This window comes from Molothrus ater, chromosome 1, assembly GCF_012460135.2.
Source record: "Molothrus ater isolate BHLD 08-10-18 breed brown headed cowbird chromosome 1, BPBGC_Mater_1.1, whole genome shotgun sequence".
NCBI classification, from domain to species: Eukaryota; Metazoa; Chordata; class Aves; order Passeriformes; family Icteridae; genus Molothrus; species Molothrus ater.
In genome coordinates, this window is record NC_050478.2 from 55,508,722 (window position 1) to 55,534,589 (window position 25,868).

At 43.5% G+C, this 25,868-nt stretch overlaps 1 protein-coding gene across 1 annotated transcript in view; it reads left to right on the forward strand.

Moving 5' to 3' along the window:
• Positions 1–25,868, forward strand: part of ITGA9 (integrin subunit alpha 9) — a 245,768-nt gene that overhangs the window by 188,443 nt on the left and 31,457 nt on the right. The window contains exon 26 of the mRNA XM_036406156.1: positions 1,272–1,373. Within this exon, the coding sequence (XP_036262049.1) occupies positions 1,272–1,373 (102 nt within the window). The remainder of the gene's footprint in view (positions 1–1,271; positions 1,374–25,868) is intronic.

Consider the following 25,868-nt stretch of genomic DNA (forward strand, 5'->3'; position numbering starts at 1 on the left):
TTATTCAAAGAAGATGCATCATGACCACATTAATGCTGAGCTTAACATTTGTGGCAATAAACAAATGGTTGCCATTTAATTTCTTTCTTCTCTGAAGGTGCTGAATGAGACAGTAAATCTTTTAAATTTTTTGTGATTTACTGCATTTTGACCTATGTTCCTTTACTTTAAAAAATGCTAACTAATTCTGGCAAGATGCTGTAAGGTTATGAGGGAATAAGATAATTGAAGGAGAAAACTGATAACATAAACCTATTAAAATAAACCTGTCTTTCATAGTTGTTAGATTAAAAGCATCAGAGGGAGCCCTTGTTAGAAAACAATTAATAGTCCTGAGGTTTTCCAATTGAAACCAATAAGTCTGTTAATGTTTGTTCATATTTGAAAACAGGAAGTACAGACATGGCCAGAAGTTTCAGATATTTGTTACATACTTATAGAAATGCTGAAATATGCAAATAAGTAGTGTTTACATATTTACATAGTTTACATAGTTTACAACTGAGTGCATGCAAAATATGCTTCTTGGGATATAGCCAGGATTCATCCCATTGCTGGGTCCCTTCTAAGATTACTTTTAGCAACACTCCCTTAAAAGACATAGAGTGTTTACACATGTTTGAGTATCACCAGTGCATGCTGTTTTCTACTTATTACATTCTCTTCCCAAGGCAAACCACATATAAGTGAGTAATCTGTAAGTTGAAATGGCATCTTATTGAAATGTGCATGGTAAAATGCACCGGGCATTTTATTGGAGAAATACATATTAATGAGAGGAATTGTACAGTGAATAAGATAGTTGCCATGCACAGATTCAAGTTAGAAGTTCTCCCCCAGGATATATTATAGTTTATCCCAGTTTCTGTATATCATTTTTCTGTTCACTTGAAAAACAAATTGGAACATTTTTCACAGTTAATATTGAGCCTGTCTGTGTCATTGGAAATTCTCTGTCTTGTTTTCATGGTAAATGTGGGAAATATTAACAAACCAAATACAAAATATGTGTTTAAAGTCTAACATACCTGATTTTGCTATAATCTGAAATAATGTGCTCAGGTATATCTTTTATGAGCATAAAGTATATTTTTTCAAAGCAGAGTTGTAACCAGGCTGGTACTTAACTCCAACCTAGCCTTCACTAAGCGTTGTCTGGGTGTATTTATTATACTGGCAATTGTTTGATGGTTTGTTGGGCTTTTTTTGATGGGGGTTTGGTGTTTTTGTTGTTGTTGTTAAGTCCAGTTGTTCCTCTTTTTTCTTCTCAGGACAGTTCATCAGTCATCCAGTTTGTCACAAGGGCAAGGCTGCAGGTGGACCATGACCTCAGAGTTGTAGAGGTGCCCAATGGGAACCCAGAAGAAAAACCAGTGAGTACACAAAGCTAAAGAGAAATGTTTCCTTAACCCAGTGGGCTAGAAATCACTGAGAGCTCTATACAAACTGGAATTTGTGCCTGGGCTAACCCACAAGAGTGCCTAGACTTTGTCTGACCAGACTAACAGTACTGTGAACTGTGTTTTTGTGGTTTGGCTCTCTATGATAACCATGTCAACAGAGTGAATGTTGTTATGTCAAACCATAGTGTGATCTATGTTGTACTAGCTAAAATACCCTTGAAGTATTAATGCAAAAATTAGGTTTAGGTCTTGATTTACAGTTAATATTTGCTTTAATGTAATTCAAATTTCCCTTGAAAACCTAGAAGAGACTTGAAACCTCAGTAAGTCTTTTCACATGTGCCAGAATGAAATATTTAGAAGCGTTAATGATATTTTGGGAGCTGTGAAAATGCAAAAAGGTGTCTAAACTTTCAGAAATTAATTTAACTCTTTTTTCTTGTGCTAAGCTGATAAAAATCAAGTATGAGCTGATACCATATATTGTGTTGATCTCCCTCTTCCTCCTGAGTCTTCTACCTTTTTGGTGCCATTTGTCTTCCTTCCTTCTGTTATCCAAAAATCTGCCACTTCACTGCTACTACTGTGTCTCAGTATCCATTCACCTGGCTGGCACCACCCCATTCACAGTTCACAGCCTCTTGTCTTGGGCACCTACGAAGGGCTCAGTCTGCATTTCAATCAGCATCTCAATCTGCAGTTTGCAAACTCAGCTATTTGCACCAGAGGTATCCCTCAACAATCATGTCTGTAACTGTAGTCGTGAATTTCTATTTCATTAGACCTGTCAGAAAAAGGAGTTATTTTATATGACACAATCTTCTTTTTTTCCGTTCTGTTTTCTTTTCTTTGTCAGGTTTCTCTACCATTCTATACAATAGGCTTGGAAGTTAAAATGAAAAACATAGCCATTGCCGCGAATGTGCCTTGTAAGTGGCCTGCAATCCTGAGTGTTAATACATCGCTTGGCCTCTTCTGAGTTCTGCAGCTTGCACAGAACTCATCTTGCAATTGTATGGCAAAATTTCATTAATGACTTTTGAGAAACAACACTCACTTTTAAATTTTCAAAGTTTTATTAAACCTTAACAAAAATAAAACAAAGTACTGAATAAGGAAAAATTTTACAGCTCTGAGAGTCTATGTGACCAGCTGCCATGCACTCGTTTACAAAATGAATGCTCTGCCTTTTATACTCTTGGCCCTTCCCAAAGTCTTGTCAGTCAACTCCTTCTCTGCCATCCATTGGTGGAGATCACTTTCTTACAACTTGATTGATGGTCAGGTGTTGCCATGCTGTGCCTCCTGGTAACAAGGTTGCCCTTCCCTAAATGCCCAGACTAGTGACAACAATATAAGGGAGAAGGGAAAGAAAATTATGGGGAGAACATATAAAAATAACATAACTATGTATATATAAAACTTCTCTAAACATACACATAATATTCATCTCTTAATTGTGAGAGCCAACCATTGCATTGCCCATTTATAATATGACTGAAGTAACGCCTGACTGTGATACCCATGTCTCAACAGAAATGGAAGAACCCAGTATCTCTATGACAAATATTTTCAACTGTTAAAGGTTTTAGAATATCTAAGAATGATAGGCACACTGTAAAATGTGTCAGATTGCTATCTTTTAAAGTTCAAAATTTAGAAATGCTTTTTTTCTAGAAATGCTGGCTCTGCTGTATTTCATTGTTATCTAATGCTTAGAGGAAAAAAAAAAAGAAAATTAGGCAAAAAAAGAAATTGTCCTTTTCTATTCTCAGAAAGCCTTTCATCAGGCCTTGAGTCGCATTGTGAAGCTCACTGTGTGTGTATTGGGAAGCTATCTTAAACTTCAAACAAGAGCTTGCTTCTAATTCCTGGAAAGACCTAGCTGTAAAAGAGCATGCTTGAAATGCTGTAGCCATGTAAAATTAATCTGTAGTTTCAAGTATTTTCTCATATGAGTGCCAATTCTTCTCTACTTTATGATATTTCCATATGCCAGCTTCAGTATTTCTGTATGTTTTGCACAGGGTCATGTTCAGGCACAAATTTAGGATATGGCTTGGCTCAAGGTATTAATTTTTCTGCGTTCTCTTCTTGTGAAATGCAGAAGGGAAGAGTAGTTGTTTCTTTCTCCAGTCTCTATTTCCAGCTAAACAGTTGCAAGCCACAACTATTTAGCTGGAAATAGAGACTGGAGAAAGAAAATGTCATCGTTCAACCTCCTCTTTTCCTTTTTAAAGATCATTTTTCACTCTTCATTGAACAGAGACTGCTGTACAGTATCCATTTGGATAGCAGCTCCTTTTGTATAGTTGTGCATGGACTTCCTATGAGACTGTTTATGACAGTGTTCCCTAACATTTGTTAGACACTTTATCATGCTAAGGTTGAAAAGGCTTTTTGCTTTCTAAGGCTAAATGTGGGCTTATTATAAGTCAATTTATTATCATTATTAACATCTAATTGGTTTCTAAGACCAGGTACCATTATTTCAATTGGCGCTATTACATTATAGTGTATCGTATCAGAGTGCAAATTCTCTGTAAAGAAGACAAATTGAGACAAAAGACAAACAGAAAAGGAAGGCGGATATTTTTATGGTAGTATAAGAAATATCAGTGGACCACCCATATAAACACCAACTCTGTCAGAAACTTCAACAGTGAGTGTGAGTGAGTATCTCTAAGTTGGGTAGCAGGCTGTCTTTAAAATTAAGCCATTATTTTAAAAAAATATGCATTTGTGCAATTCTCAAAAATAATTTCTCTGGATTTGGATATGATTTTATGTGATTTTTAATTATGTATTTTTGGTTCTGGTTACAATAGGCTGCTCAAGCTCTTATATTAGACAAATCACATGAAGAAGGTGATCAGAGTTTGGATTTGGCTCTGTGATGACAGTGGTACTAGCATCCATATATATAGTCTGAAACTGGTGTCATATTTTCAGGAGGCATACCTTATTTTTTTCATCATATGAGTTTCCATGAAGGTTTGGTTCTCTTCTTCTTGGTCTATGAGCAAAACCAACAATAAGCTCCAAGAGAACGCAGTAGTCAAATACCAGATTGAAGAGTCCACATTTTCTGCTCGCTGCTTGTGTGCAGGAAGAGGAGGAGTGCTCTTAAGGAACAAAAGGACAGCCTTTGGAAGGGAGGAAAGATTAACTGGATTTTACTACAACAAAACCATCATATGCCTCTGAGTCTTCCTGTATTGAAAGTGAGGGAATGCAAAGCTGACTGCATGAAAAGGCAACCCCAGATAAAATATATGCAGGTCCTGCAACACAGTGACCTGTAAAGTTTAAGGCTGCTGTCTGGTACTATCCACTAAGTACAGGTATGCTCCATCAACCCTCTGAACCTTTTGTGCCTTCTGGATAGAGTTCACTGTTCTTTTATTTCCAGTTCAGTCACTCTAGGTTTAATGCATATCCCAGGTAACCCAAAATGTTACTGTATCCCCTATCTATTTATGCTCAAAATTGTTACTGTCTCTTTAAGACTCCTGCACGAGAAAACAGAATAGGGAGGTGGTGCCCTGGGCTTTTTAAAAATTGGGGCATTCGGGGATCTCTTCCTCTCCCTGTTTGGCTTGCCTCTTGGCCTTTTATTGTCTCTACTTGCAACAGTACCAAGTGGAGAATCAGCATTTTGCAATCAGAAACTGTTTTAGAGTGTTTCAAAGTTTACTGTTATTTTGCAACACCTGCGGACAGAACTAAGCCGGAGCTGGTCTGGTGCCAGTGTACCATTCATCAGTGCTGAAGGTCTATTCTTCCTTTCCTCCTCTTCTGTTGGAGTAGGGACCTAAGGCAGCAGCACCAAAACTGGCATAGTCCAGCAGGTATCAGGAGATGGCAACAATTGGGAACACTGATCCCACACACCCTGACAATTTCTATCTGCCACTAGTACTGCTTCAAAAGCTCCTACCTTCATGGGAGGGTTTGCTGCTATTTTCCCTTTGTCTTTAGAACCATACACTCAGCTATGGCAGGTGGCATCTTAGGATGGGTCACTCTACAGATTCACGTTTCTCTTTGTCTCTGGTGGGCGTCTGTGAGAAATAGCAATTTTGTATCTAGTGATTGTTTACTGTTATTTTTTTGCCTGTTACTGTTTTGCTTGCTAGTAAACTGCTGTTTTTTCACTTATATCTACTAGTGTTCGGTTTCTTCTTATTGGTGGAAAGGGATTAATGCTAAGGGAAAGAACTCATTGTAGAGTGTTCCCTTTAAATTGTCTTAAACCAAGACAATGCATCACAGTCAAGTGGTTGTCCTCCATGGGTTTTTTCTGCTCAGAAGTTAGGTATGTTTATGTTTCCAATGATAATATATTTTGGAGAAAAACAACAGCGAAAATAAAACTTACAAAAAGTCAGTTTATGGTTATGAAGACTTGGAAGCTGTCTTTATATGCATATTCTGTGCAAGGAGATTTAAATGTGTATTCATGAACCTAAGCTTTAGCTGTCTGCCTGCAGCATTGAAGACTCCTGACTTCGGCCTGTTCTCCATGTCTGTGTTGAAGCAGCTTGTGGTACTGGACAGTGTCCATGATGTTCCAGTTGGTTTTTTTTTTAATGCACGTGGGAATACATCTTCCACTGAGCAATCCACCAGCAACCTCTCATTTTTTAGAAACACTCAGCATTTTAAGGCATCAGATCTCCCCAGTTTACCTTTTTAATATCTGGCTGGAGCTTTCTCCAGCAGCTTTGCAGCCTCCTTGCCAGCAAATTATTTGCTGCCATATTGTTTTTGTCATGTTAAGGTATTCATTTTATTTTACCTTTCCATTTGCTGCTATAATATTCCTTTTATAGATTTTCTTGTCTTTACACTGCAGTCTCTCAGGTAGAAACATACACTTGAGTAAAGGAATAGAATACATAATAACAATCAATTACAGTTAATTTCCTAGGGATAGAGACAAGCAGGTTGGAAGAAAACTTCAGGTTTGTATTTTTTAAGAAAATACTGCTTTTCTTAGTATATGTAAATAAATAAATATGTTCTGGTTTGAAAGCAAAACCAGTGAGAGACTCCAAGTCAGAAATACAATTTATTAGGAAAGGAAAAAAAAACCGAAATACATGCAATAATGCAAAAGAAAAATCTACTGACGGAGTCAGAATACAACCTGACACCCTGCTAGTTAGGGTGGTGGTAGCAGTCCAGATGAAATGGTCTTGTTGAAGTGGTGATCCTGTAGAAAAGATCTGGTAGCTCTTGTCCTCTGGAAACCAGTGGGTAAGGGCTGCTAGTTGTGTCCCAAAACCCAGGTTCTATCCAGGTGGGGATGCTTAGCTCCTCCCCCCTGGGCAGATCATCTCACAATGGGCTAATATCGTTCTGAGTCATGGGGTGGGTCCTTGATTACCCATTAAACAGAAATGGCTCCTGGAGGGAGTTATCTCTGAGTCATGAGGCAAGACATTGATGGGCCCATTAACAGGAGACAAGGAAAAACGATGCCCCTCCAGGTTTCAGCAGCTCTTGAAGATGGGGATAGAATACATCTTTATATTGTAACCTAGGACAATGTAGAAGGGATGTATATGCATATATCTACAGACATAAAGGAGAATAGTGTCTTTACTGGTGAACTCCCCCCAAGCATAACAGTACTTGAATGGAAAAGTCAAACAGCAATGCAGTGTGGTTCGAAAAAACAGAAATAATCTAGGTGATAATACAGAAATAGAGTAGCACTTTTTTATAAGCACCATGCCTCCCATGATGCTGTGGCTCATGAGGCAGGTGCCTAAAATTTATTTAATATATATGAGCAAAAAGAAAACTTCTCAATTTGCATTTTAAATCAGCTTTTGCTGAAGTATGTTCCTTTTCTTTCTGAGTACCAGTGCAGAGTCTGTTCCTCTTCCAAAAAGGGCTTTGACAGAGTATGAACTTTAATTACTTTCAAAAATTCCTACTCAGTTAACTTCTTGCTTACATGCTTTACTGAAATAAGGTGTTCTAAAACTTCTTAAAAACAAAAGTTCTGTTTCTTCATAATTTGTTAATCAAGAAATAGCTATCAGGATATAGCAAGTGTTGGCACAGGTAGAAGATGAACTGGCAGGTACATGTGTGTTTGGCATTGCAAAAATCAGTGGTTGGGTGGAAATCTCAGTTATTTTCCAGAAGGGCAGTTGCACTGCTTAAAACCTGATGGAGGTGTGAGCTACATAAAGCTAAATGGCAAGCTGCACTGCCTCCTGGGCTTCCCCACTTTCAAATCCTGCATGTACAGTGCAAAATGGAAAAGATAAATATGAAACTAAAAATCCTCATATGTCAAGACAGTGATGTTTTTCATGTTTTTTCCCTGGCATTTTATCGGAATCTGAAAACAAACATCTAATCCAGTCTGTATTTTGTAACTGTTATATGTGCTTTCTGTGAACCACCTGCTGCCCCTACTGCACCCTTTGGGATATTTTGCCAACACCACGCCCCTTATCCTCAGCATTATCACCATACTCTTATCACTTCTGTCTTCTCTATAGGTCAGAGCTGTGGGAATTGTGCTGAGATGGAGGTTGCTTTGTGCTCCCCAAACTGTTACCCACCCTGTAGAGGCTGTGCTGCTGGGATGGAAAGGACAGGGAATTCAAGGTTTGCCCAAGAACAGCTATTAGAGACTACGCAATGGCCAGTGGGTCCAGCAGCAGGTGGCAGACGGTGTACTCCTCTTTAGTACCAATTACCCTCTGCCTCCAACCTTCCCCCCAGGGATGGCTTGCTTCCCTGGCATTCTGTCACTGACTGTACCGTCTTCTTCCTGATACTCCAGATACACAATATACTCTGACTGCTCAGTCTGATTCAGTTTGGGTTTGGCTTGGGTTTTTTGTTGTCGGTACCTTCTTCACCAGAACTCATTGCAGTTGCTGTGTATTTATGCAGGCAGATTTTGAGGACTTGAGATGGCTAGAGACATTAACATGCACAACATCCGTGCTCCTCTCCAAACTACAAAGCATTGAATGGGGTTTTTTATGCATGTGTGTTGATTCCAGACTGCTAGAAGAAACCAGACAGATAAGAAGCTGCTGCTCTACCCTATTAGCTCAAGCTGTGACTGCAAAAGCTACAACCAGGGTCTTCTAGCCAGTGTGCTTCAGACCTGAAATGTGAAGCTCTTGTTATAGAGATAACATATTATTTCATCTCTGCAGCTTTTTCTGGTTCTCTCTTTTGGCAAGATGAAGTGCATATAGGTCTATTGTGCTGGAGGTTGTGATATGTTAACATTTGCTTGCTGAGTAGTGGAAAGAAGACACCAGAGACTACTTTAAAGGTCTCTTTAGTAAAGTTGGCAATACTTGAAATGTAAAGAGATTGGGTTTTTTAGAGGCAGAAAGGAAAATAAAATTAATGTCTTGTTATCTAAGAAGTAGTCATAAGACCTGTGTCTGTAAGATGGATGCTAACCTTAGCATCTGTGAAAATTGGACTGCCACATCAGATCATCTTTCCAAGCTGCTTAGAAATACAAGCGTCTTGGCTAAGGAAAGCAGGAGCCTCCCTTGGAATGGAAAATATGACCCCCTTCCCACCAAATTATTATAACTTTAAAATTAAGGGGTTTTCAGGCAAAGATACAAGATAAAGAATAACAGGTCTTTACTAAGGTGTGTATGCATAACAAGGCGAACATCAACAACAATGTTAACAACAACAAACGTGAACAAAAATCACAGTAAATAGTCTCTTGCCTCTCTTTAAGCCATTTCCCCTTTGGTGCAGTTACGGTCACAGCCGGCAGGGGCGCTGTTGGCTCCCGGCCAGGCAGGGCAGGTACGATGATTCCCCTGCAGCTGCAGGGGGCGCTGTGGCGCCGCCTCTCGCCACACGGTAATGGCGGACGCAGCCGGCAGAAAGGGATGGAGAGGGGGCTTCCCTTGCAAACTCACTCAGTCCATACTTCTGTCCCCTCTGGATAGCAAAAGGAGCTGTAGCAGGAACCTCAGAGTGGCAAGCTGGGAAGGCAGGGATGAGCAAAGTCCCGGGGTGGTAGATGAGATGTATCAGAAGTTCAACAGTTGTAGCTGGAACTGCGGGGCTTCCCTGCAGGGCAGGGGTGTGAGTTACAGTGTAGCAAATAAACTTCGGAGCAGTGGCAAAAAACAGTGGGGGCTGGACAGTGGCCGCTGGACTCCTGAACAGGGCTCCTGAACATGGCCAGGAGAGGCTTCCTTGGTGGAGGAGGGGGTTTAGGGATCCTGGGGTTTCCCTTGAAGGACCTGAGTGGATGGTGAAAGTCCTTTTTCAGTGAGGTAGGATGTAAATAAGGTTCCCAGTTCAGTGGGAACTCATGAGCAGAGGCTGACCCCACAGCAGAAGAAGCAGGAATGGGCTAGGCTCCAGTGGTGGCAGTGAATTCCCTCCAGCTCAACCGTCCTTCTCTGAAGCTGAGAGAGAGAGAGGGAGACAGAGCTAACAGCTGCCTCAGCCCTTTCTTTTCCCATCCAAATTCTTGCAGTATCTCTGCCCTTCCCAGAGAAACCTCTGGGTAAAAAGGGAGAGTAGCCAGCTGGACCCCTTCCCTGAGCTGTGGCCACTTTTCTCACTCTTAAGTACCTGGTCATTATTGTCTCCTAGTAACATATATGGGGAAAAATTCTTTGAGAGAATCTTAAACCCCAGCAACAAGGAAGGCAGAAGATCTGTGTTTGATCCCTATTTGTTATTTCCCTTACACTGGGTGTGAGGGACAGTCTGCTGCTTAAGAGGCTCTATGTTCAGCAAAATATGTTTAAAAGTCTGACAAAGGCTTTGTGCTATTATCTAAAATGAAAAATTATTTTTTCTTGGTTGAAGAACTGGTCCATGTTTGAGAACTATTTTCAATATTGTTATTGAATAATAATACTAGTTATGGGAATATGTTTGGATAATGCTAAATACGTAGCACTTAGTTCATGTCTATTTGCTATGTTTTCAAGTCTTGTTATCATGACACCAAAGCAAGGCCACTCATGGCCATCTTTGAGAGGTCATGGTGATCAGGAGAGGTGCCTGAGAAATATCACCCTGGTCTTCAAAAACACCAAGGAGGATCCAGGGAACTACCAGCCAATCAGCATAACTCAATCTCTGGAAAGGGAAAGGTAATGCAGTGTCTCATTCTGGAGGCCATCTCTATCCACATGGAAGACAAGAAAGGGATCAGGAGTAGTCAACATGGATTTACTAAAGGCAAACCATGATTGACCAACCTGATGGCCTTCTATGATGAGACAGCTACCTGGATGGATGAGGGAAGAGCAGTGTGTATTGTCTACCTCTATTGCAACAAGGCTTTTGACACTGCTTCTCACAATATTCTCATATGCAAAGTCAGAAAGTATGGACTGGATTAATGGCTAGTAGGTGGATTGAGAACTGGTTGAACAGCAGATACCAGAGTATTATAGTGGCACAATGTGTAGTTGGAGGCCTGTCACTAGTGGTGTCTGCCAAGGTTCAGTACTGGGCCCATGTTAGGTCATGTGTGTGGGGTGAGGGGAAAGGAGACAGAGGCACTCACCCCCGATGTTGGTGTGGCACAGAGGAAGTTTATTTCTCCAAGCCCTTCCTTATAAAGGCCATTTTGAAAGACCTGGTCTGTATGTTCTCATTGGTCTGAACTCCACACTCCCTCAGGATCTGGCCAGTGAAATGCTTGCAACTTCATAAGAGACCTGATTGGGAAGCTCACATATGCTTTTCGGTAATATCTCACCCTTCCTTTTTAATAAAGTTCGTAACTTGTTTTCTGTTACCCATCTGCAAAGGCCCTTTGCAAACGGGACAACAGAAGACAGCATGGGCCAAATTTGCATGGAAACTGCAGCATTTATGTTCAGGATCTGTTGATGGAGAACTCAGGCCACAGGCACAACGCTTATATGTTACAACTTATAAAAAACTAAAACCATTCAACCTTTAACTCATTTAACCCTTATAGAAAAACACATCTATTAAAAACAACCTGTAACCCATTTATCTCTTGAAGAACCCAAAACCCAGAAAACAATCTGTAAATAGAAAAACAGGAAAATACTTCATAAACAATTCAAGTCCTTATATTGACTGTCCATGAGGTAGGTGGTCATTTGTGCTCCATTGTTCTGTTGAAGAGACATCAGAATTCTGCCCAATGTCCTTTACCTTGTATTTCATAGGAATATTGTACTGTTACATGACTTATTATAAAACATAAGAACGTGACACCACTTAAAACTCAAAAAGGGGGGGTGTATTTTCATCCCAATCTTTCTTCCCTTTTTTCTTTCTATAATAAGTAGAAATAGAAATAAAGCATGCAATTTTTAACAGCATTAATAAGGTAGGGGGTTACTGCAAGGTCTCTTTTTCACTATGAGCGAACTTGAAGGGCTACTTCTGAACGAAGCCTCTATGCCTGTCTGAAAAGAAAAAGGCTTAGCTTTTTTGCACAGAATCTTTACTAGCCAGATTCATAGTTGATTAGGCCAATGACTTGGTTGGGAGAGATTTCCTGCATTCTACATTTTAGAAACAAGTTTGTATTAATGTCCAGTACGAAATAAAACAAAAAGTTTTTAACATGAATATCTCAGTGGACATACCCTGGATCTTACCCATCCTCCTTGAAATATTGTGACAATAATTAGTAGGAATATTTAAAAAATATATAACAATACACACACAATGCTTTCCTGATGCACAGCAGTAATAGTCTAAGACAGAAAGATAACACTTTACTGATCATGGGCTTATTAAGTTTAGCTTTAGCAATTGCAAACAAAATCAACAAATACTGTATTATGAACTCTTTACCCTTTGCAAATGTTTTCAGGCTATTAGAATTTCTGGGAAATTAAAACCTTGATTTATTAAGGGGTAACATGGTTGCAATGCTTTGTAGGGAAGGAAACTTAGTGTCTGTCTCTTTATCATCCATTTGCAAGCAGCTGCTGGCTTCTCACTTGGCTGGATGACAGTGGGTCTTGATTTCAGCTGCTGTGAGGCATTTAACCCGTGAGTCCGACTCCATCTCTTCAGGCAGACTCGACCCTCTCTGTCCCTCCGGTACCACACCCCTTCCTGTCTCCCTGCATGGCCTTTTTGCAAGCAGGACCTTTGCAAGGGTTTTTCCCAGGCTCTGCTTCTGAGTTCTGCAGCTCTCTTTGGAAGCAGGCTTGGTGGTGGGGCTGCTCCCCCTGGAGGTGTGGCCAGGCTCCACAGAGGCTTGGCTGTGTCCCTTAGAGGCTGGTTTAGGTGCGGGGCCCCACCCCGCCCCACCCCACCCCACCCCACCCCACCCCGTGATATTGGGTGGATGGGGAGTGCTGCTGGGTCAGTTGAGGAGGGTGTGGGGCTGATCCCATTGACCACGTGGCACAGAGTAATGGTTGTCGAGTTTCTCCTGGTCCCGGAAGGGGTTGGAGCACACGCCCCACAGTCTGGTCCCCCGGAGCAGGGCAGCGTGGTGTGCTTGCCGGGTCCTACAATATAAGGTCCTCAAGTGGCTGCATAGCGATTACAACAGGTGTTTCAGAGCTGCCGGGGCTGTGTAGCCTGCTGAGATTATGATGGTCGCCATCTCTCCACATGGCTGGATTTTGCAATCCGTCCTGCCGACTCCCTGGACAATGCCAGCATCTGCCAGTATTGCCCCACTCCCCGGGGAAACAATCCCTCTTTTTTGAAAGAAGAAAATCAGTACCTTCATCATGGAGATTTCTGGTCCCAGCATCCAAGCTCCCATGGTCTTTGTTATAGGTAATAAATGATAAAGCTGAATTAATAATCAAAAAATAGGTTTTTATTTTGCGACCAAGATTCAGTCTCCAATAGCCACAATCAAAGGGACAGCATCGAGCCCAGGATCGGCGGTGGGTGAACACTGATCCAGACTCCACCACTTCGGATCCCATTTGTTCACGAATGTTGTCTCCATGTTGTCTCCGTTGGGTTAGTTTTATAGTTTTTTCCGCCTGGGGCAGAGTTTCTCCTATTCTTCTGGTAGCTTCACATATTCATGTAGTCTCCGTTTCCCTGTGCTGGACTGGACAAAACCGTTTCTGGGAAGTGATGAATAATAAATGCTGATCTCCAATATGGGAACTTGGTATTGGGATGCACCCCTTGACAGCTCTGACTATCTTGATTGTAGATACTTATCGAGTAGTCTCTGGACTGTCCCGGGAAAGGGCCCATCTCCCCCTGGAGCCACGTCTTTTTGTTTGCTAATTAGAGCTTTCTCTCCACTGACATCTGTGGTTTTGCAATCTGTGAAGCAATCTTTTCCCTGGCTGTGGCTTGTTGTTTTATATCTTTAAGGATTTTTTGTGCAAGTACAACTTATCTCATGTATATTTTACACAAGCACGAATTATTTTAGATTTTATCCACAAAACAGGTTTTTAAACCCCCATAGCACTTTCTGCTGTCTGCCGAGGGGATTTTTTGCCACTGTCTAACCATTGAGTCCTAGTTTTACACCGGAAATCTGGTTTTTACACTATTTTGGCTTTTATGCCATGTTTCCAGCTTCCTGCTGTATTTCTCTGGTTCCAAACACCAATCCAGGCTTTGACACCCTGTAATCCAGGTCCCACCCCACTTTCCTTTTCTAGGCTGTTTGTTAAACTGGTTTTGGTTTGTAGACCAAAATCCAGCTATAACACTGTGTGTCTCCTTTGCTCTGTGTTGCTGAGTTCCTATCACTTTGGGGTTCACCACGTGTTAAGTCACATTTGGGAGGTGAGGGGCAAGGAGACAGACACACTCACCCTCGATGTTGGTGTGTCACAGAGAAAGTTTATTTTTCCAAGCCCTTCCTTATAAAGGGCATTTTGAAAGACCTGGTCTGTATGTTCTCATTGGTCTGAACTCCATGCTCCCTCGGGATCTGGCCAGTGAAATGCTTGCAGCTTCGTAAGAGACCTGATTGGGAGAAGCCCCTGTCATTCAATCCTGGGGCTTGGTAGCAAGCTCACATATGCTATTTGGTGGCAGGCCCAGTATTGTTTAACTTGCTCATCAGTGACTTGGGGGAAGGGGCAGCAAGTTCACTGACAGCACAAAGTTGGGAGTAGTGGCTGATACCTCAGAGGGCTGTGAAGCCTTTTAAAAAGACCTCAAGAGTTTGGAGAGATGGGCAGAAAAGAAAGGTCTGAAATTCAACCACGGCAATTGCAGAGTCCTACGCCTGGAGAAACATAACCAGTGCAGGCTGGGAGCCAAACTGCTGGAAAGCATCTCTGCAGAGAAGGACCTGTGGGTCCTGGGGGACAACAAGCTGTCCATGAGCCTGCAGTGAGCCTTTGTGGCCAAGGCAACCAATGGTATCATCAAGTGCATGGGGAGAACATACAAAAATAACATAACTATGCATCTATAAAATTTCTCTTAACATACACATAATATTCATCTCTTAATTGTGAGACCCAACCATCGCATTACCCATTTATAACATCTACAAAATGGTTTTGGCATTTTTAAGCAAAGATGGTGAAAGTGGTTTGTGAAGGGGGGAGGAAAACCAGCTACTTTGTCTTGCAAAACAAAGCCAGACAAAGCAAATGAATTATCTTAAAAAGCCCCCCCTGCCTCTCTGCATTTGCTGGATATTGCAAAATTTAACATAGAAATTTCCTTCACTGAGGAGAGCTGTTCTTGACTTTTCTACTGAGGAACTAGTTTTCATTGAAATAAGAAGTTGAAAATTCAGATAGTATATATGAATAATGTAATTTGCTCCCATTGTCTTTTTGAGACAGATGGTGCAAAGGCTCTTTGTTGTCTGTATTTCCCTGCCATACATGCTATAGAAAAAGAGAGAACAGCTCTCAGCATTTCCAGAAAAACCCATGACTGTATGTGTCCTTGCCTCTCACACAATGTGTCTTGTAAAGCATAACAAGGATGATTTGTATTTAGTAGTGATGTATGAGTTGTCCAGTTTTTTGGGGGGTAAAAAGTAGTTAACAAGCAGTTTTGGTTTAAAATACAAATATCTGCCAAGGAATGTGGAAATCTTCCTGGAATGCAAAAATTACCCCTCCTGTGACTTCAAAAATTTTGGAGCTTTGAGGCAAGAATATGGGAAAAGGAAGAACAGTTCATTACTCAAATATGTATATGTAACAAGACAGAACAAACAACAACAATGTAATATATGGTAGGGATAATTCATGCTATTAATGTATGGTATAAAATATTGTGAAATCCAAACCATGTCTTTTGACCACCCTGGCCGGGAGCAGCTGTCTTATTTAGATTCAACTAGTTCCCCGACACAAGTTAAGATAACGATTGACGCCTTAACATAAGAATAGAAGCTTCCAGAACGATGATAGCTGGTTTCCCGAGTTGTCGGGAGCCACCCAAGAGCAATTATCGCCCTGCTGATTGCATCTATCAAGATAGTCAGCGGCCAATAAATGATACATCTGAATACATGGCTCATCCAAAGCTGATTGACATCGATGGCATACCTGAACTCAGCTTTTGTCCATCTCTGCACATGGAAAGAAACATCGATGCATGTGAAGAGACACAAAGGAAATTTGGTCATCTTTTCCTCGGGCAGAATAAACTGTATAAAACCTTGCCATAGGAAGCAGTGAGCATGAACAGGGGGAGACTCTGACACTTGGGAGGTCAGATCCGTGTTCACCTGGCGCTGATCCCGAGCTCGACACTGTGTCTTTGGCTGTGGTGGTTTCGAAAACCAAACTTCTGTCTCGCAGACAAATTAATAAATCTTTGCTAAATTTTTGATAATTTTGGCTCACTATTCGATCATTTATAACAACAGTGATTTTTAAAAAAACTAATAACAGACTTTTTCTGCCCGTTAAGCTGTTTCCCCTTTGGTGTAGTTACAACCACAACAGGGGGTGATGGTGACTCGGGTGAGGCAGAGAAGTTTCAGTATCTCCGTTGTGGCTTCAGGGGCACTCTGATGCAAGAAGGGGACCTCCCTGGTGGTGATACTAGCAGCTCAGGTGAGAGAGAGGGAAAGGAAAAGGAAAATTACTCTGCCAGGCACACATGCGAGTGGTGATCAGTCTTTGGCGTTGCTAATTGGAGCTGATACATGCTGGGAAGGAAGGCAAGGATTTATCATGATGTTGCACTACCATACGGAGAGGAGGTCTAGCGAGGGCAGCTCTGGCTTCAAGCATCTCAGCACGCAGTGGCTTTGGGGAGGGGGTGGAAAGGAATGACTCCCCCAGGTACCCACAGGGGCTGTGCTTGTCTCTCTCGGTGCTGGTAGCTGGTGAAGTCTCAGTCAATGGGGCAGCCAGAACTCTTTCTCTCTTGCAAGCAATGGGCTTACAAGCAGGTGGCAGGCAGAGCTCCATGGCAATGTTTAAACCACTGTGCAGGAGAAGTCCTAGGTGAAAAAAAACCCCACATGACTGTCTCTGACTGTCTCTGCTCTGAGCTGGGAAATGACTACTCTCACCCAGCTAAAAACTCCAAATCCCTGTTGCCTTCCCCAAAACTATTTCAACAGTATATCACGATGCTTGGCTATTCCTTTTGTTTCTTAATCACTGTCTGTAATAAAGCCTCTTATTTGGCCTTATCATAAAGCAGAGCACTAGGGCTCAGGAGCTCAGTCCCTGGGTAGGGACCGGGTGCCCGAAGCTCGCTCGCTCATGCCAAGACCGCAGGGCTACCATCTAGCAAGCATGGTGATTATCAGCTCTATAGTGATTGCAAGCTCTCAGGATTTCAGCTCTGCTTGCTAGGTAGTGGTGCCCTGGGCTTGAGGCTGCAGCAGACGGAGAGAGAGGAGAAGGAGAAGGCGCAGGCTGTTCCACGAAGATGGCTTTATTTGGGGAGGTCCGTGAAGGGTCTCTGCTCTTCTTCTTTCTCTCCTAATGGGGTACAGTATGCTTCTTTTATAGGGTTGGAAAGGATCCAAGCTTGACCAATGGGTAAGGGGTTAACATGACATTGCCTTATAGGGTTACAGAGGTAGGTTAAGGGGTGGAGGACAAGAAAACAGGAATTTTCTTTTGCTGTTTCAGCATTCCTATTGTTCATATCCTCCATGGTGCTTTTCCTAAATCTATGGGGTTTACTACAACTCCACTTTCTGTTTTTACAAAAAAGGCGTTCGTTATAGTTCTTTTGAAACAGTGAACAAGGCATGAGAACATAGCTAACACAATAACAACTACAAGGAGAATCAACAACATTCCCTTAATCAAGGATGCAGCCCATCCTGTTAATCCCCATTGCCCGAAAAGTTCATTGACCCAGTCTGGGATTCTTTCTACTTTCAAGTCCTTCACGAGATCTTTCAGTTTCTGGATGTTCGCATGGATGGATTCCGAGCGTGAAGAGAGGTTGAAGCAGCACATCCCTTCGAAGTCTTCACAGCCGTGCCCATGGGCAAGCAGCAGGAAGTCAATTGCTGCTCGATTTTGGAGCGAAGCATGTCTTGTGGTTTCTTCTTCCTTTAAGAGATCACTCAAGGCTGCAGATGTAGCGTTAGCTTGTTTACTGAGCCAGCACCCAAGGTGATTGATTTCACCGAGGGCTTTAGCTGCAGCTACCCAGGGTAAAAACAGGGAGACAGCAATCTTTTTTTGTTTGTTCCAATCGTATAATTTAGGATCACAATTTTCATCAAATTCAGTATAGGACCTTTTTTGTCGTTTTGATTCGCTTTCTTTTTTCCAATTATGTAACAGGGTGATGTTTGGTGTAAGGGTAGAAAGTTTTCCAAGGGTACAGGGACCTCCCTGGAGTCGGGAGGGGATCCCAGCCCATACTCTGTCACCACAGATGAGAAACATTCCCTTGGGTAATACTTTGGGATGGAGAGAGGACACAGAAATCACACGAGCCGTGTAATTGCACCAATCGTGAGAGTTATAGGCTTTGTTAATTGGTGATATCTCTTTTCGATATGTGTTTTTGTTCTGGTCAATTTCTGGCCAATTGTTTTTTGGACGTCTAAAGTAAAATTTGACGCAGTATGTGGCCTTGGAGGACCCCAACAGATCTAATTCTTGGGGTTCCTCTCGAGCATCTGGCAGAATTTTTGTCCACTCGTCCCAAGTATCAACCACATTGGGTCTCTTACCTGTGGTGCGGAGAATCTCTGAGTTATAGACAGGCCAGTCATCTGCTACAAAGGGAATTCCTACTAGACATGTGGAAAGTGGGTTATCAATGCTTCCCATGGACAAGCACATGTTGTCCTGTTTTAATGTTTTTGCTAAGGTTACCCAAACATTATGGCTAGGCTGTGGGCTAATCCAGCCGAAGGCATGCGGTACGGTGAAGAACATCCAGGCAGCAATGAGGACAGCAGCGACGGAGATATTTTTCATCTTTGGGCAGGAATAGGGCTTCTGATAGGGAATATAAGCAGAATTTGTTATCTTTATGATGAGAGGGTTTTCTGCCTTGTTCTTTTCTTGTTCCCCTCCTCCCCCCCTTTTTCTTTTAATTTCTAAGCTACACTATGGGAGGAGGAGTGGGTAGAGGGTTAAGGGGTTTTAAAAGATTAGGGAGGGGGAATAACGGTGTTTCTTTTTTTTTTTCTTTTTTCTTTCTTTAAATACAAAAAAAAACCAGTGTAACAACATATAGTTCAGAGAACACTTTTGTGTTAAGGCTATCTATGGTCTGATGCAGCAGACTGTTGTTTAGCTTTTCAGTTTTGTCTGCTGTCTTGTAATGGGGTGGTCTGTTCTTGTGTTTGTGGGTATTCGGCGACGTCTTCGTCTCCAGGCAGAGCTGGTTTGGTTTTGAGGTGGTCTTGTGTTTGCCTCAGGAGCGTTCTTGTCCCCGTTTGCAGGAGTAGTGTTCTCAGTGACTAGGTATGGCTTTATGTTTTTTCCGGGGTACCACCTCGGACCGGATGGTAGTAGCACGCACGCATATCCTCTACCCCAGGTAATCAACTGGTGAGGCCCAGAAATTTGGTGTGTTTCAGGGTCCTTCACGAGCACAGGTGGTTTCTCAGTGAGCTTTGCTTGGGTGGTATTTGCAAAGTGGCGAAGTATTGGTGGGTCAGGCTCTGATGCTGTACAGTTCAGGAAGTTGATGACGTAGAGAGCCTTGCAAAGTCTTTCCACTGGAGATGTGATTCTCATGTCTCTGTTCTGTTGATCAAGGACTCTTTTGAGGGTTTGATGTGTCCTTTCCACGATGGATTGTCCTGTGGGGTTTAAAGGTATGCCGGTCTTGTGTGCTATTCCCCATTCACTGAAGAACTCCTTTAACTTGCGGGAAGTGTAGGCTGGTCCATTATCTGTTTTAATCTCTTTTGGTACACCCAGGGCGGCAAAAGCAAGGAGAAAGTGTTTTATTGTGTGCATGGTATTTTCTCCTGCATGTGATGATGCAAATACTGCTCCTGAAAACGTGTCGACCGATACATGCACGTATTTTGATCTTCCAAAAGGTGCGAAGTGAGTTACATCTGTCTGCCACAGCTGGCAGCTATTCAGACCTCGGGGATTGACTCCCATCCCCATGGATGGTATCTGATAGTTCTGACAGTTCGGACACGTAGCCACGATAGCCTTTGCCTGATCCTTTGAGAGCTTAAACATTCTCATAAGGGCAGGTATATTTTGATGAAAAAACGCGTGTGACAACTTTGCCTGGGCAAAGATGTTAGGAACATTAGCAGTTTCTGCTGCCATTGCTAATGCATCCGCTTTTCTGTTGCCTTCTGCAACAAAACCTGGGAGGTCTGTGTGTGACCTCACATGCATTATATGGTAAGGTTGCTTTCTGTGGGAGATTAGGGATATTAATTTAGAGAGCAGTTGGTACAACTTTGGATTAGAGACCTCTTTGAGAAGAGCATGTTCTGCTCTCATCGCTATCCCAGCGACATAAGCTGAATCTGTAACCAGATTGAAAGGCTCGTTTTCAAACTTTTCAAAGGCTCTGACAACGGCTGCTAATTCTGCGATCTGTGGAGATCCCTCCACTATTTGTATGTCAGAGTGCCAATCTTGTGTTTGGGGGTCTCTCCATGTAACCACCGACTTGTGGGAAGACCCTGAGCCATCTGTAAAGAGTGTTAGAGCCTTGAGAGGTTTTCTACTTTGGATTTGTTTTGGAATCAAATGGAAGGTTACATCAGGGTTAAAGAGTTTGTGTTTTGGGATCTTAACTGAAATTTGGCCCGTGTAGCTATCCAGGGCAAACTGGAGGCTTTCATTGGTCTGGATCAAATCCTCAAAGTCTGTAAGAGTTATTGGTAAGTATATGCATTCGAACTCACAACCTGAAAGAGATCGAAGGCGAGTCCTTGCCTTTTTTATTAAATGTGCTATGACCTCCTGGTAGGTGGTAAGTGTCTTTGTGGGCTGGCTATTTGTAAAGATCCATTCCAGTATCAACAAAGGGTCTCGAAGCTGTGAGTCCCATTGGAATATCAGTCCATGGAATCGAGGTGCTTTTCCCAGGATGATGAACTTGAAAGGCAGACTGGGCTCGAAGCGATGGGCTTTGCATGAAGACAGGGCTTCCTGGACTTTAGTGATGGCACCTCTGGCTTCTTCTGTGAGAGTGCAGGGAGAGTCCAGGTCCTTAGGTCCGCGAAGAAGGTTGAACAAGGGAGCAAGGTCTTCTGTTGTAATTCCTAGCAGTGGACGTACCCAGTTGATGGATCCACACAGGCTGTGTAAGTCCCTGAGGGTTTTTGGGTCGTCATTTATGGTGAGCTGCTGAGGTACGATGGTCCTTTCCTGGATCTGGACTCCAAGGTAAGTCCATGGCTTGGTGTACTGGATTTTATCCTCACGAATCTCCATTCCTGCCTTTTCTATGGTTTCAATAGTCTTTTTAACTGTATTGTCCAAGTAAGCTTTGTCTGAAGCACACACCAGGATGTCATCCATGTAGTGATGGATGATAGCATCGGGGAATGATTTCCGAATGGGAGACAGGATGTGAGCCACGTACCACTGGCAAATAGTGGGGCTGTTTTTTAGTCCTTGAGGAAGATAACGCCAATGATATCTTTTGAGCGGGGCCTCCTTGTTAAGAGAGGGAACGGAAAAAGCAAACCGTGGAGCATCCTCAGGGTGCAGAGGAATGCTGAAGAAACAGTCCTTAATGTCTATGATAGCAAGTATCCAGTCTCTAGGCAGCATCGATGGGGAGGGCAGGCCAGGCTGGAGGGGGCCCATGTCCTCGATGGCCTCGTTGATTCTGCGAAGGTCGTGGAGGAGCCTCCACCTGTTTGTCCCAGGCTTTGGTAGAACGAAGACTGGAGAGTTCCAAGGGCTGTTGGACTCCACTATGTGGCCTTTTGCGAGCTGTTCTTCCACGAGGGTGTTTAGGGCGCGCAGTTTGACTTTATTGAGGGGCCACTGTTCAATCCAGAGTGGCTTGTGACTTTTCCAGGTGAGACGAGGTGTTTCTGGCAGCGCGCTTACTTCAGTGACCCCAATTAGAAATCCTGAGTGGGAATATGTAGAGAAGCTCCCCACTGGGATAGAACGTCTCTGCCCCAAAGGGTGATGGGGGCCCTTACCACAAATGGACGAATGGTTGCCAGCTTGCCTTCAGGCCCTTCCACAAGGATGTTGTTCTTGCTTCTCATGGACACTGTGGCTCCACCAATCCCTGAAATCATGCCTGCAACAGGTTGTAGATCCCAGTGTGCTGGCCATTCTGAGCGGGCAATGATGGTCACATCAGCACCAGTGTCCAGCATCCCTGGTAGGTGGGTCTTCTCGCCTTTGCAGGTGAGGCCGCACTCGATGGTAGGCTTGGATGGTCCCACAACTTGTGCCCACATAGCTGTAGGGTTGAGAGGAATCTGTTCCCTGTGATCCTTTGGGAGTAAAAAGGCTTGTGCTATTGGGGTTCCCTTTGAAAGAAAAAATGGTGAGTCTATGCAGCATACCTGGACGAGAATCTCTTGTCCTGGCTGCACTGTCAGCACTTCTGGAACAACGAAGATCTCCTTTGGGCTATTAAGAGAGTCACCTATAATTAAAATGTGCGAAGGACCACCTTTTGGCCCATATTTGCCTGTGGGAACACAGTGAACATTCTCATTATTAAAGTCAATGGACAAAGCAGTTACCAGTTGACGGCGGGTTCCCATCTGGGTTGCCCCGTGGGTTGGATCCTCTTCTTGTGGTCCGGAACATCCTGGGCTGGTGCGGGGTTGGGTCTGGGTGGCCTTTGATTTGTTGTCAGCGCCCGGGGCTCGACCGGGCGGCGCAAGAAGTTTCCCGAATGCTGCTGGTAGCGCTGCTGATTCTGGGGTCTTTGGTAATTGTTACGGTGGTATCGGGGGTGTGATCTCTCTGGGCAGTCCTTTATATAATGTCCAAGATCTCCACAGTGATAGCATTTAGGTTGGTCTTTAGAAGCTATTACTGCATATGCACCAGAAACTCCTTCAGCAATACCTTTAGCAACTGCTTGGGCCACTGTATTTTCCGTGGACGTGTGACGTGTACAGCATTCCAGCATTTGCTCTATGGTGGGGTCTGTATCCATGGGTAGAGACCTCAAAATGGCTTTGCATTTTTCATTAGAGTTACACAAGGCAAGTTTACATAAGAGTTCCTTCTTTGCCTCTGTGCTCTCGATCTGTTTCTCCAAAGCATCTCTAAGTCTGTCCACAAATTTGATAAAACTTTCATCTGTCCCTTGTTTAATAGCAGAAAAATGCATTGTTGGCATTGACTCATCATGCACGAGAAGTAAAGAGGTTTTTGCTGCAAGAGCGATGTCCTGCAGTGCCTCTTTATTCAAGGTTTCCAATTGGTCTGCTGGTTTCTGTAAGTCACCTTCACCAGCTAGTTGGGCTACTGTAAAATTCGTCTTATTAGCATCCGCAGAATATGAATCTGATAGCGTTTTTAAATGTCTTTTCCAATGCCTGTCCCATAACAAATATTCTGCTGGGGACAGGAGGCAGTGTGAAATATTTTTTACATCGTGGGGAAGTAAGACATGTGCTGAGAACATGGCTTCTAAGAAATTTCTAAAAATATGTGAGCTTCGCCCATGTTCTTTGGCTATATTTCTTAATTGCACTAGTTCCTTATTGGAGTTAGCTTTCCACGTCTTTATAGCGGACTCACCACCATTCCGTCCTTGCTTATATTCTACTGGGAAAGCATTAATCTTCTGTGCCAGCTCCCAGTCTCCAGCCTTTGTCGCTTCTACTTTAATACGAGCCCATGGATCCGTGTGGATCGTATCAGAATCAGATTCACTGCAAGAGCTCTGGTCCTCTGAGGAGGACTGAGGGAGGGTTGCTATCCGTGACTTGCGCTTTTTTCGTTTAGAAGCGTTTTTCAAAGGTTTCAATGGCTGGGGGGGGAGACATGGCATGACCTGGCTGGGGGGAGGTGCCACTGGAGCTGGGATGGCAGCACAGCACGCACAGGACCGGGTGGGGGGGACAGCACCGTGGGGGGTGTCTGGGACTGTGCTTGTGTGAGGTGTCCCTGCTGTGGCAGGCAGGGAGCAGGGGGAGGGGGCGGGGATGGACAAGGCCTCGGGAGCGGTGAGGGTGTGGCTCGGGGAGCCCGCGGGAGGGGCCGGGCCGGTCGGAGCTGGGGCGGGGGGAGCGGGGGCGGCGGGCGCGGCGGCGGGAGGGATGGTGGGGGACATCAGCGCAGGGGTGGGGGGGTACCCAGCAGCGGGGGGAAGAGCCGACGCAGGGGTGGAGGGGGCGGCAGAGGCAGGAAAAGGGACCCCCGGGACCGGAAGCAAGGAGGAAGCCGAGCCAGGGGTAGGGGGGATGTGTGGAGTTACAGATAAGATAGGATTCGCGGAGTTGGGCAGCGCAGGTCCTGCAGGAGTGGAGGATGTGGCGGGGGGAACTAGGGTGGGCAGCGTAACCTCTGCTTTAGGAGTAACGGAGGCGAGAGGGACTTTAGGACCAAAGGGGTGGTGTGAGATATGCAAGTGACATTCCTCTGAGTCCTTATCGATCTTGTTACTATTTGAAGAGGAAGTATCTGTTAAGCCCTGCAAGATTTTTTCTCTGTTAAATCTTTCAACGGTTTTAGTTATTATATGGAATAAAGGCAAATAGTTAGTTACAGAGAAATCCTGGTTTGTTTGGGAGATATATATTGTGTTCCCGATCATATCCCAAAACGAATTTTCAATGACTGCTTTCTTATCAGTATCAGGGTATTGCGAAATAATCCAAGTTACAAATTTTTTAAGATTAGTTTTTGAGAGCTTGCCTTTAGAAAAGGAGAAGTTGTTAGCAGATAAGATTTCTAAAATAGTTGAATATATCTCTCTCTCGGTTTTACTTAGTTTTAAAGTACTAAAAATTTTACCCATGTTAATGGTTAGCCCTTCCAGCAGAAAAAACGTGAAAAAAAAAAGAGAAAAGAAAACGAAAAAAAGTTTTAGAGCCCCAAAGTTATGCGCGCAATATTAGCTAATACTTACAATTCCTGGGGTCCAAGATCTGTGGAAGGGGTCTGCTGCGTCAGTTCTCCTCGGAACTTTCTGTCGTTCAGATGTAAGTTTTGAGTGTCGAACTGACCCTCCTGGGGAAAGGATTTTCTAAAACGAAAAGTCCCTTCACAGAAGGAGCGGCTTCCCGAACAGGCAATCACAGAAAACCCCAGGGGGGCTTCGTTGCTCAACCGACGGATATCGCCTCTGGGGGGGGGTCCGAATCCGAAGTCGTTGGGCTGCCACTTTAATAAAGCCTCTTATTTGGCCTTATCATAAAGCAGAGCACTAGGGCTCAGGAGCTCAGTCCCTGGGTAGGGACCGGGTGCCCGAAGCTCGCTCGCTCATGCCAAGACCGCAGGGCTACCATCTAGCAAGCATGGTGATTATCAGCTCTATAGTGATTGCAAGCTCTCAGGATTTCAGCTCTGCTTGCTAGGTAGTGGTGCCCTGGGCTTGAGGCTGCAGCAGACGGAGAGAGAGGAGAAGGAGAAGGCGCAGGCTGTTCCACGAAGATGGCTTTATTTGGGGAGGTCCGTGAAGGGTCTCTGCTCTTCTTCTTTCTCTCCTAATGGGGTACAGTATGCTTCTTTTATAGGGTTGGAAAGGATCCAAGCTTGACCAATGGGTAAGGGGTTAACATGACATTGCCTTATAGGGTTACAGAGGTAGGTTAAGGGGTGGAGGACAAGAAAACAGGAATTTTCTTTTGCTGTTTCAGCATTCCTATTGTTCATATCCTCCATGGTGCTTTTCCTAAATCTATGGGGTTTACTACAGTCTGTTTACCTAGAAAGCTACCCTCAGCATCTCCCTGATAACAAGCAGGAAGAAATTCACTTGAGAAAATCTAACCCACAGAAGTTCATAATGAATATTTCATGTGAAGCATCTGGGGGTTTGGCAGGGCCAGAACATGATGAGTAAAACAAGCCATGCAAGGTGTCATGCCAATCCCTGCCAATCCAAGGGATGGATTTTTTCATGCAAAACTATGTGCACATTTGATGACCCGGCACCTGAACAAGCTCA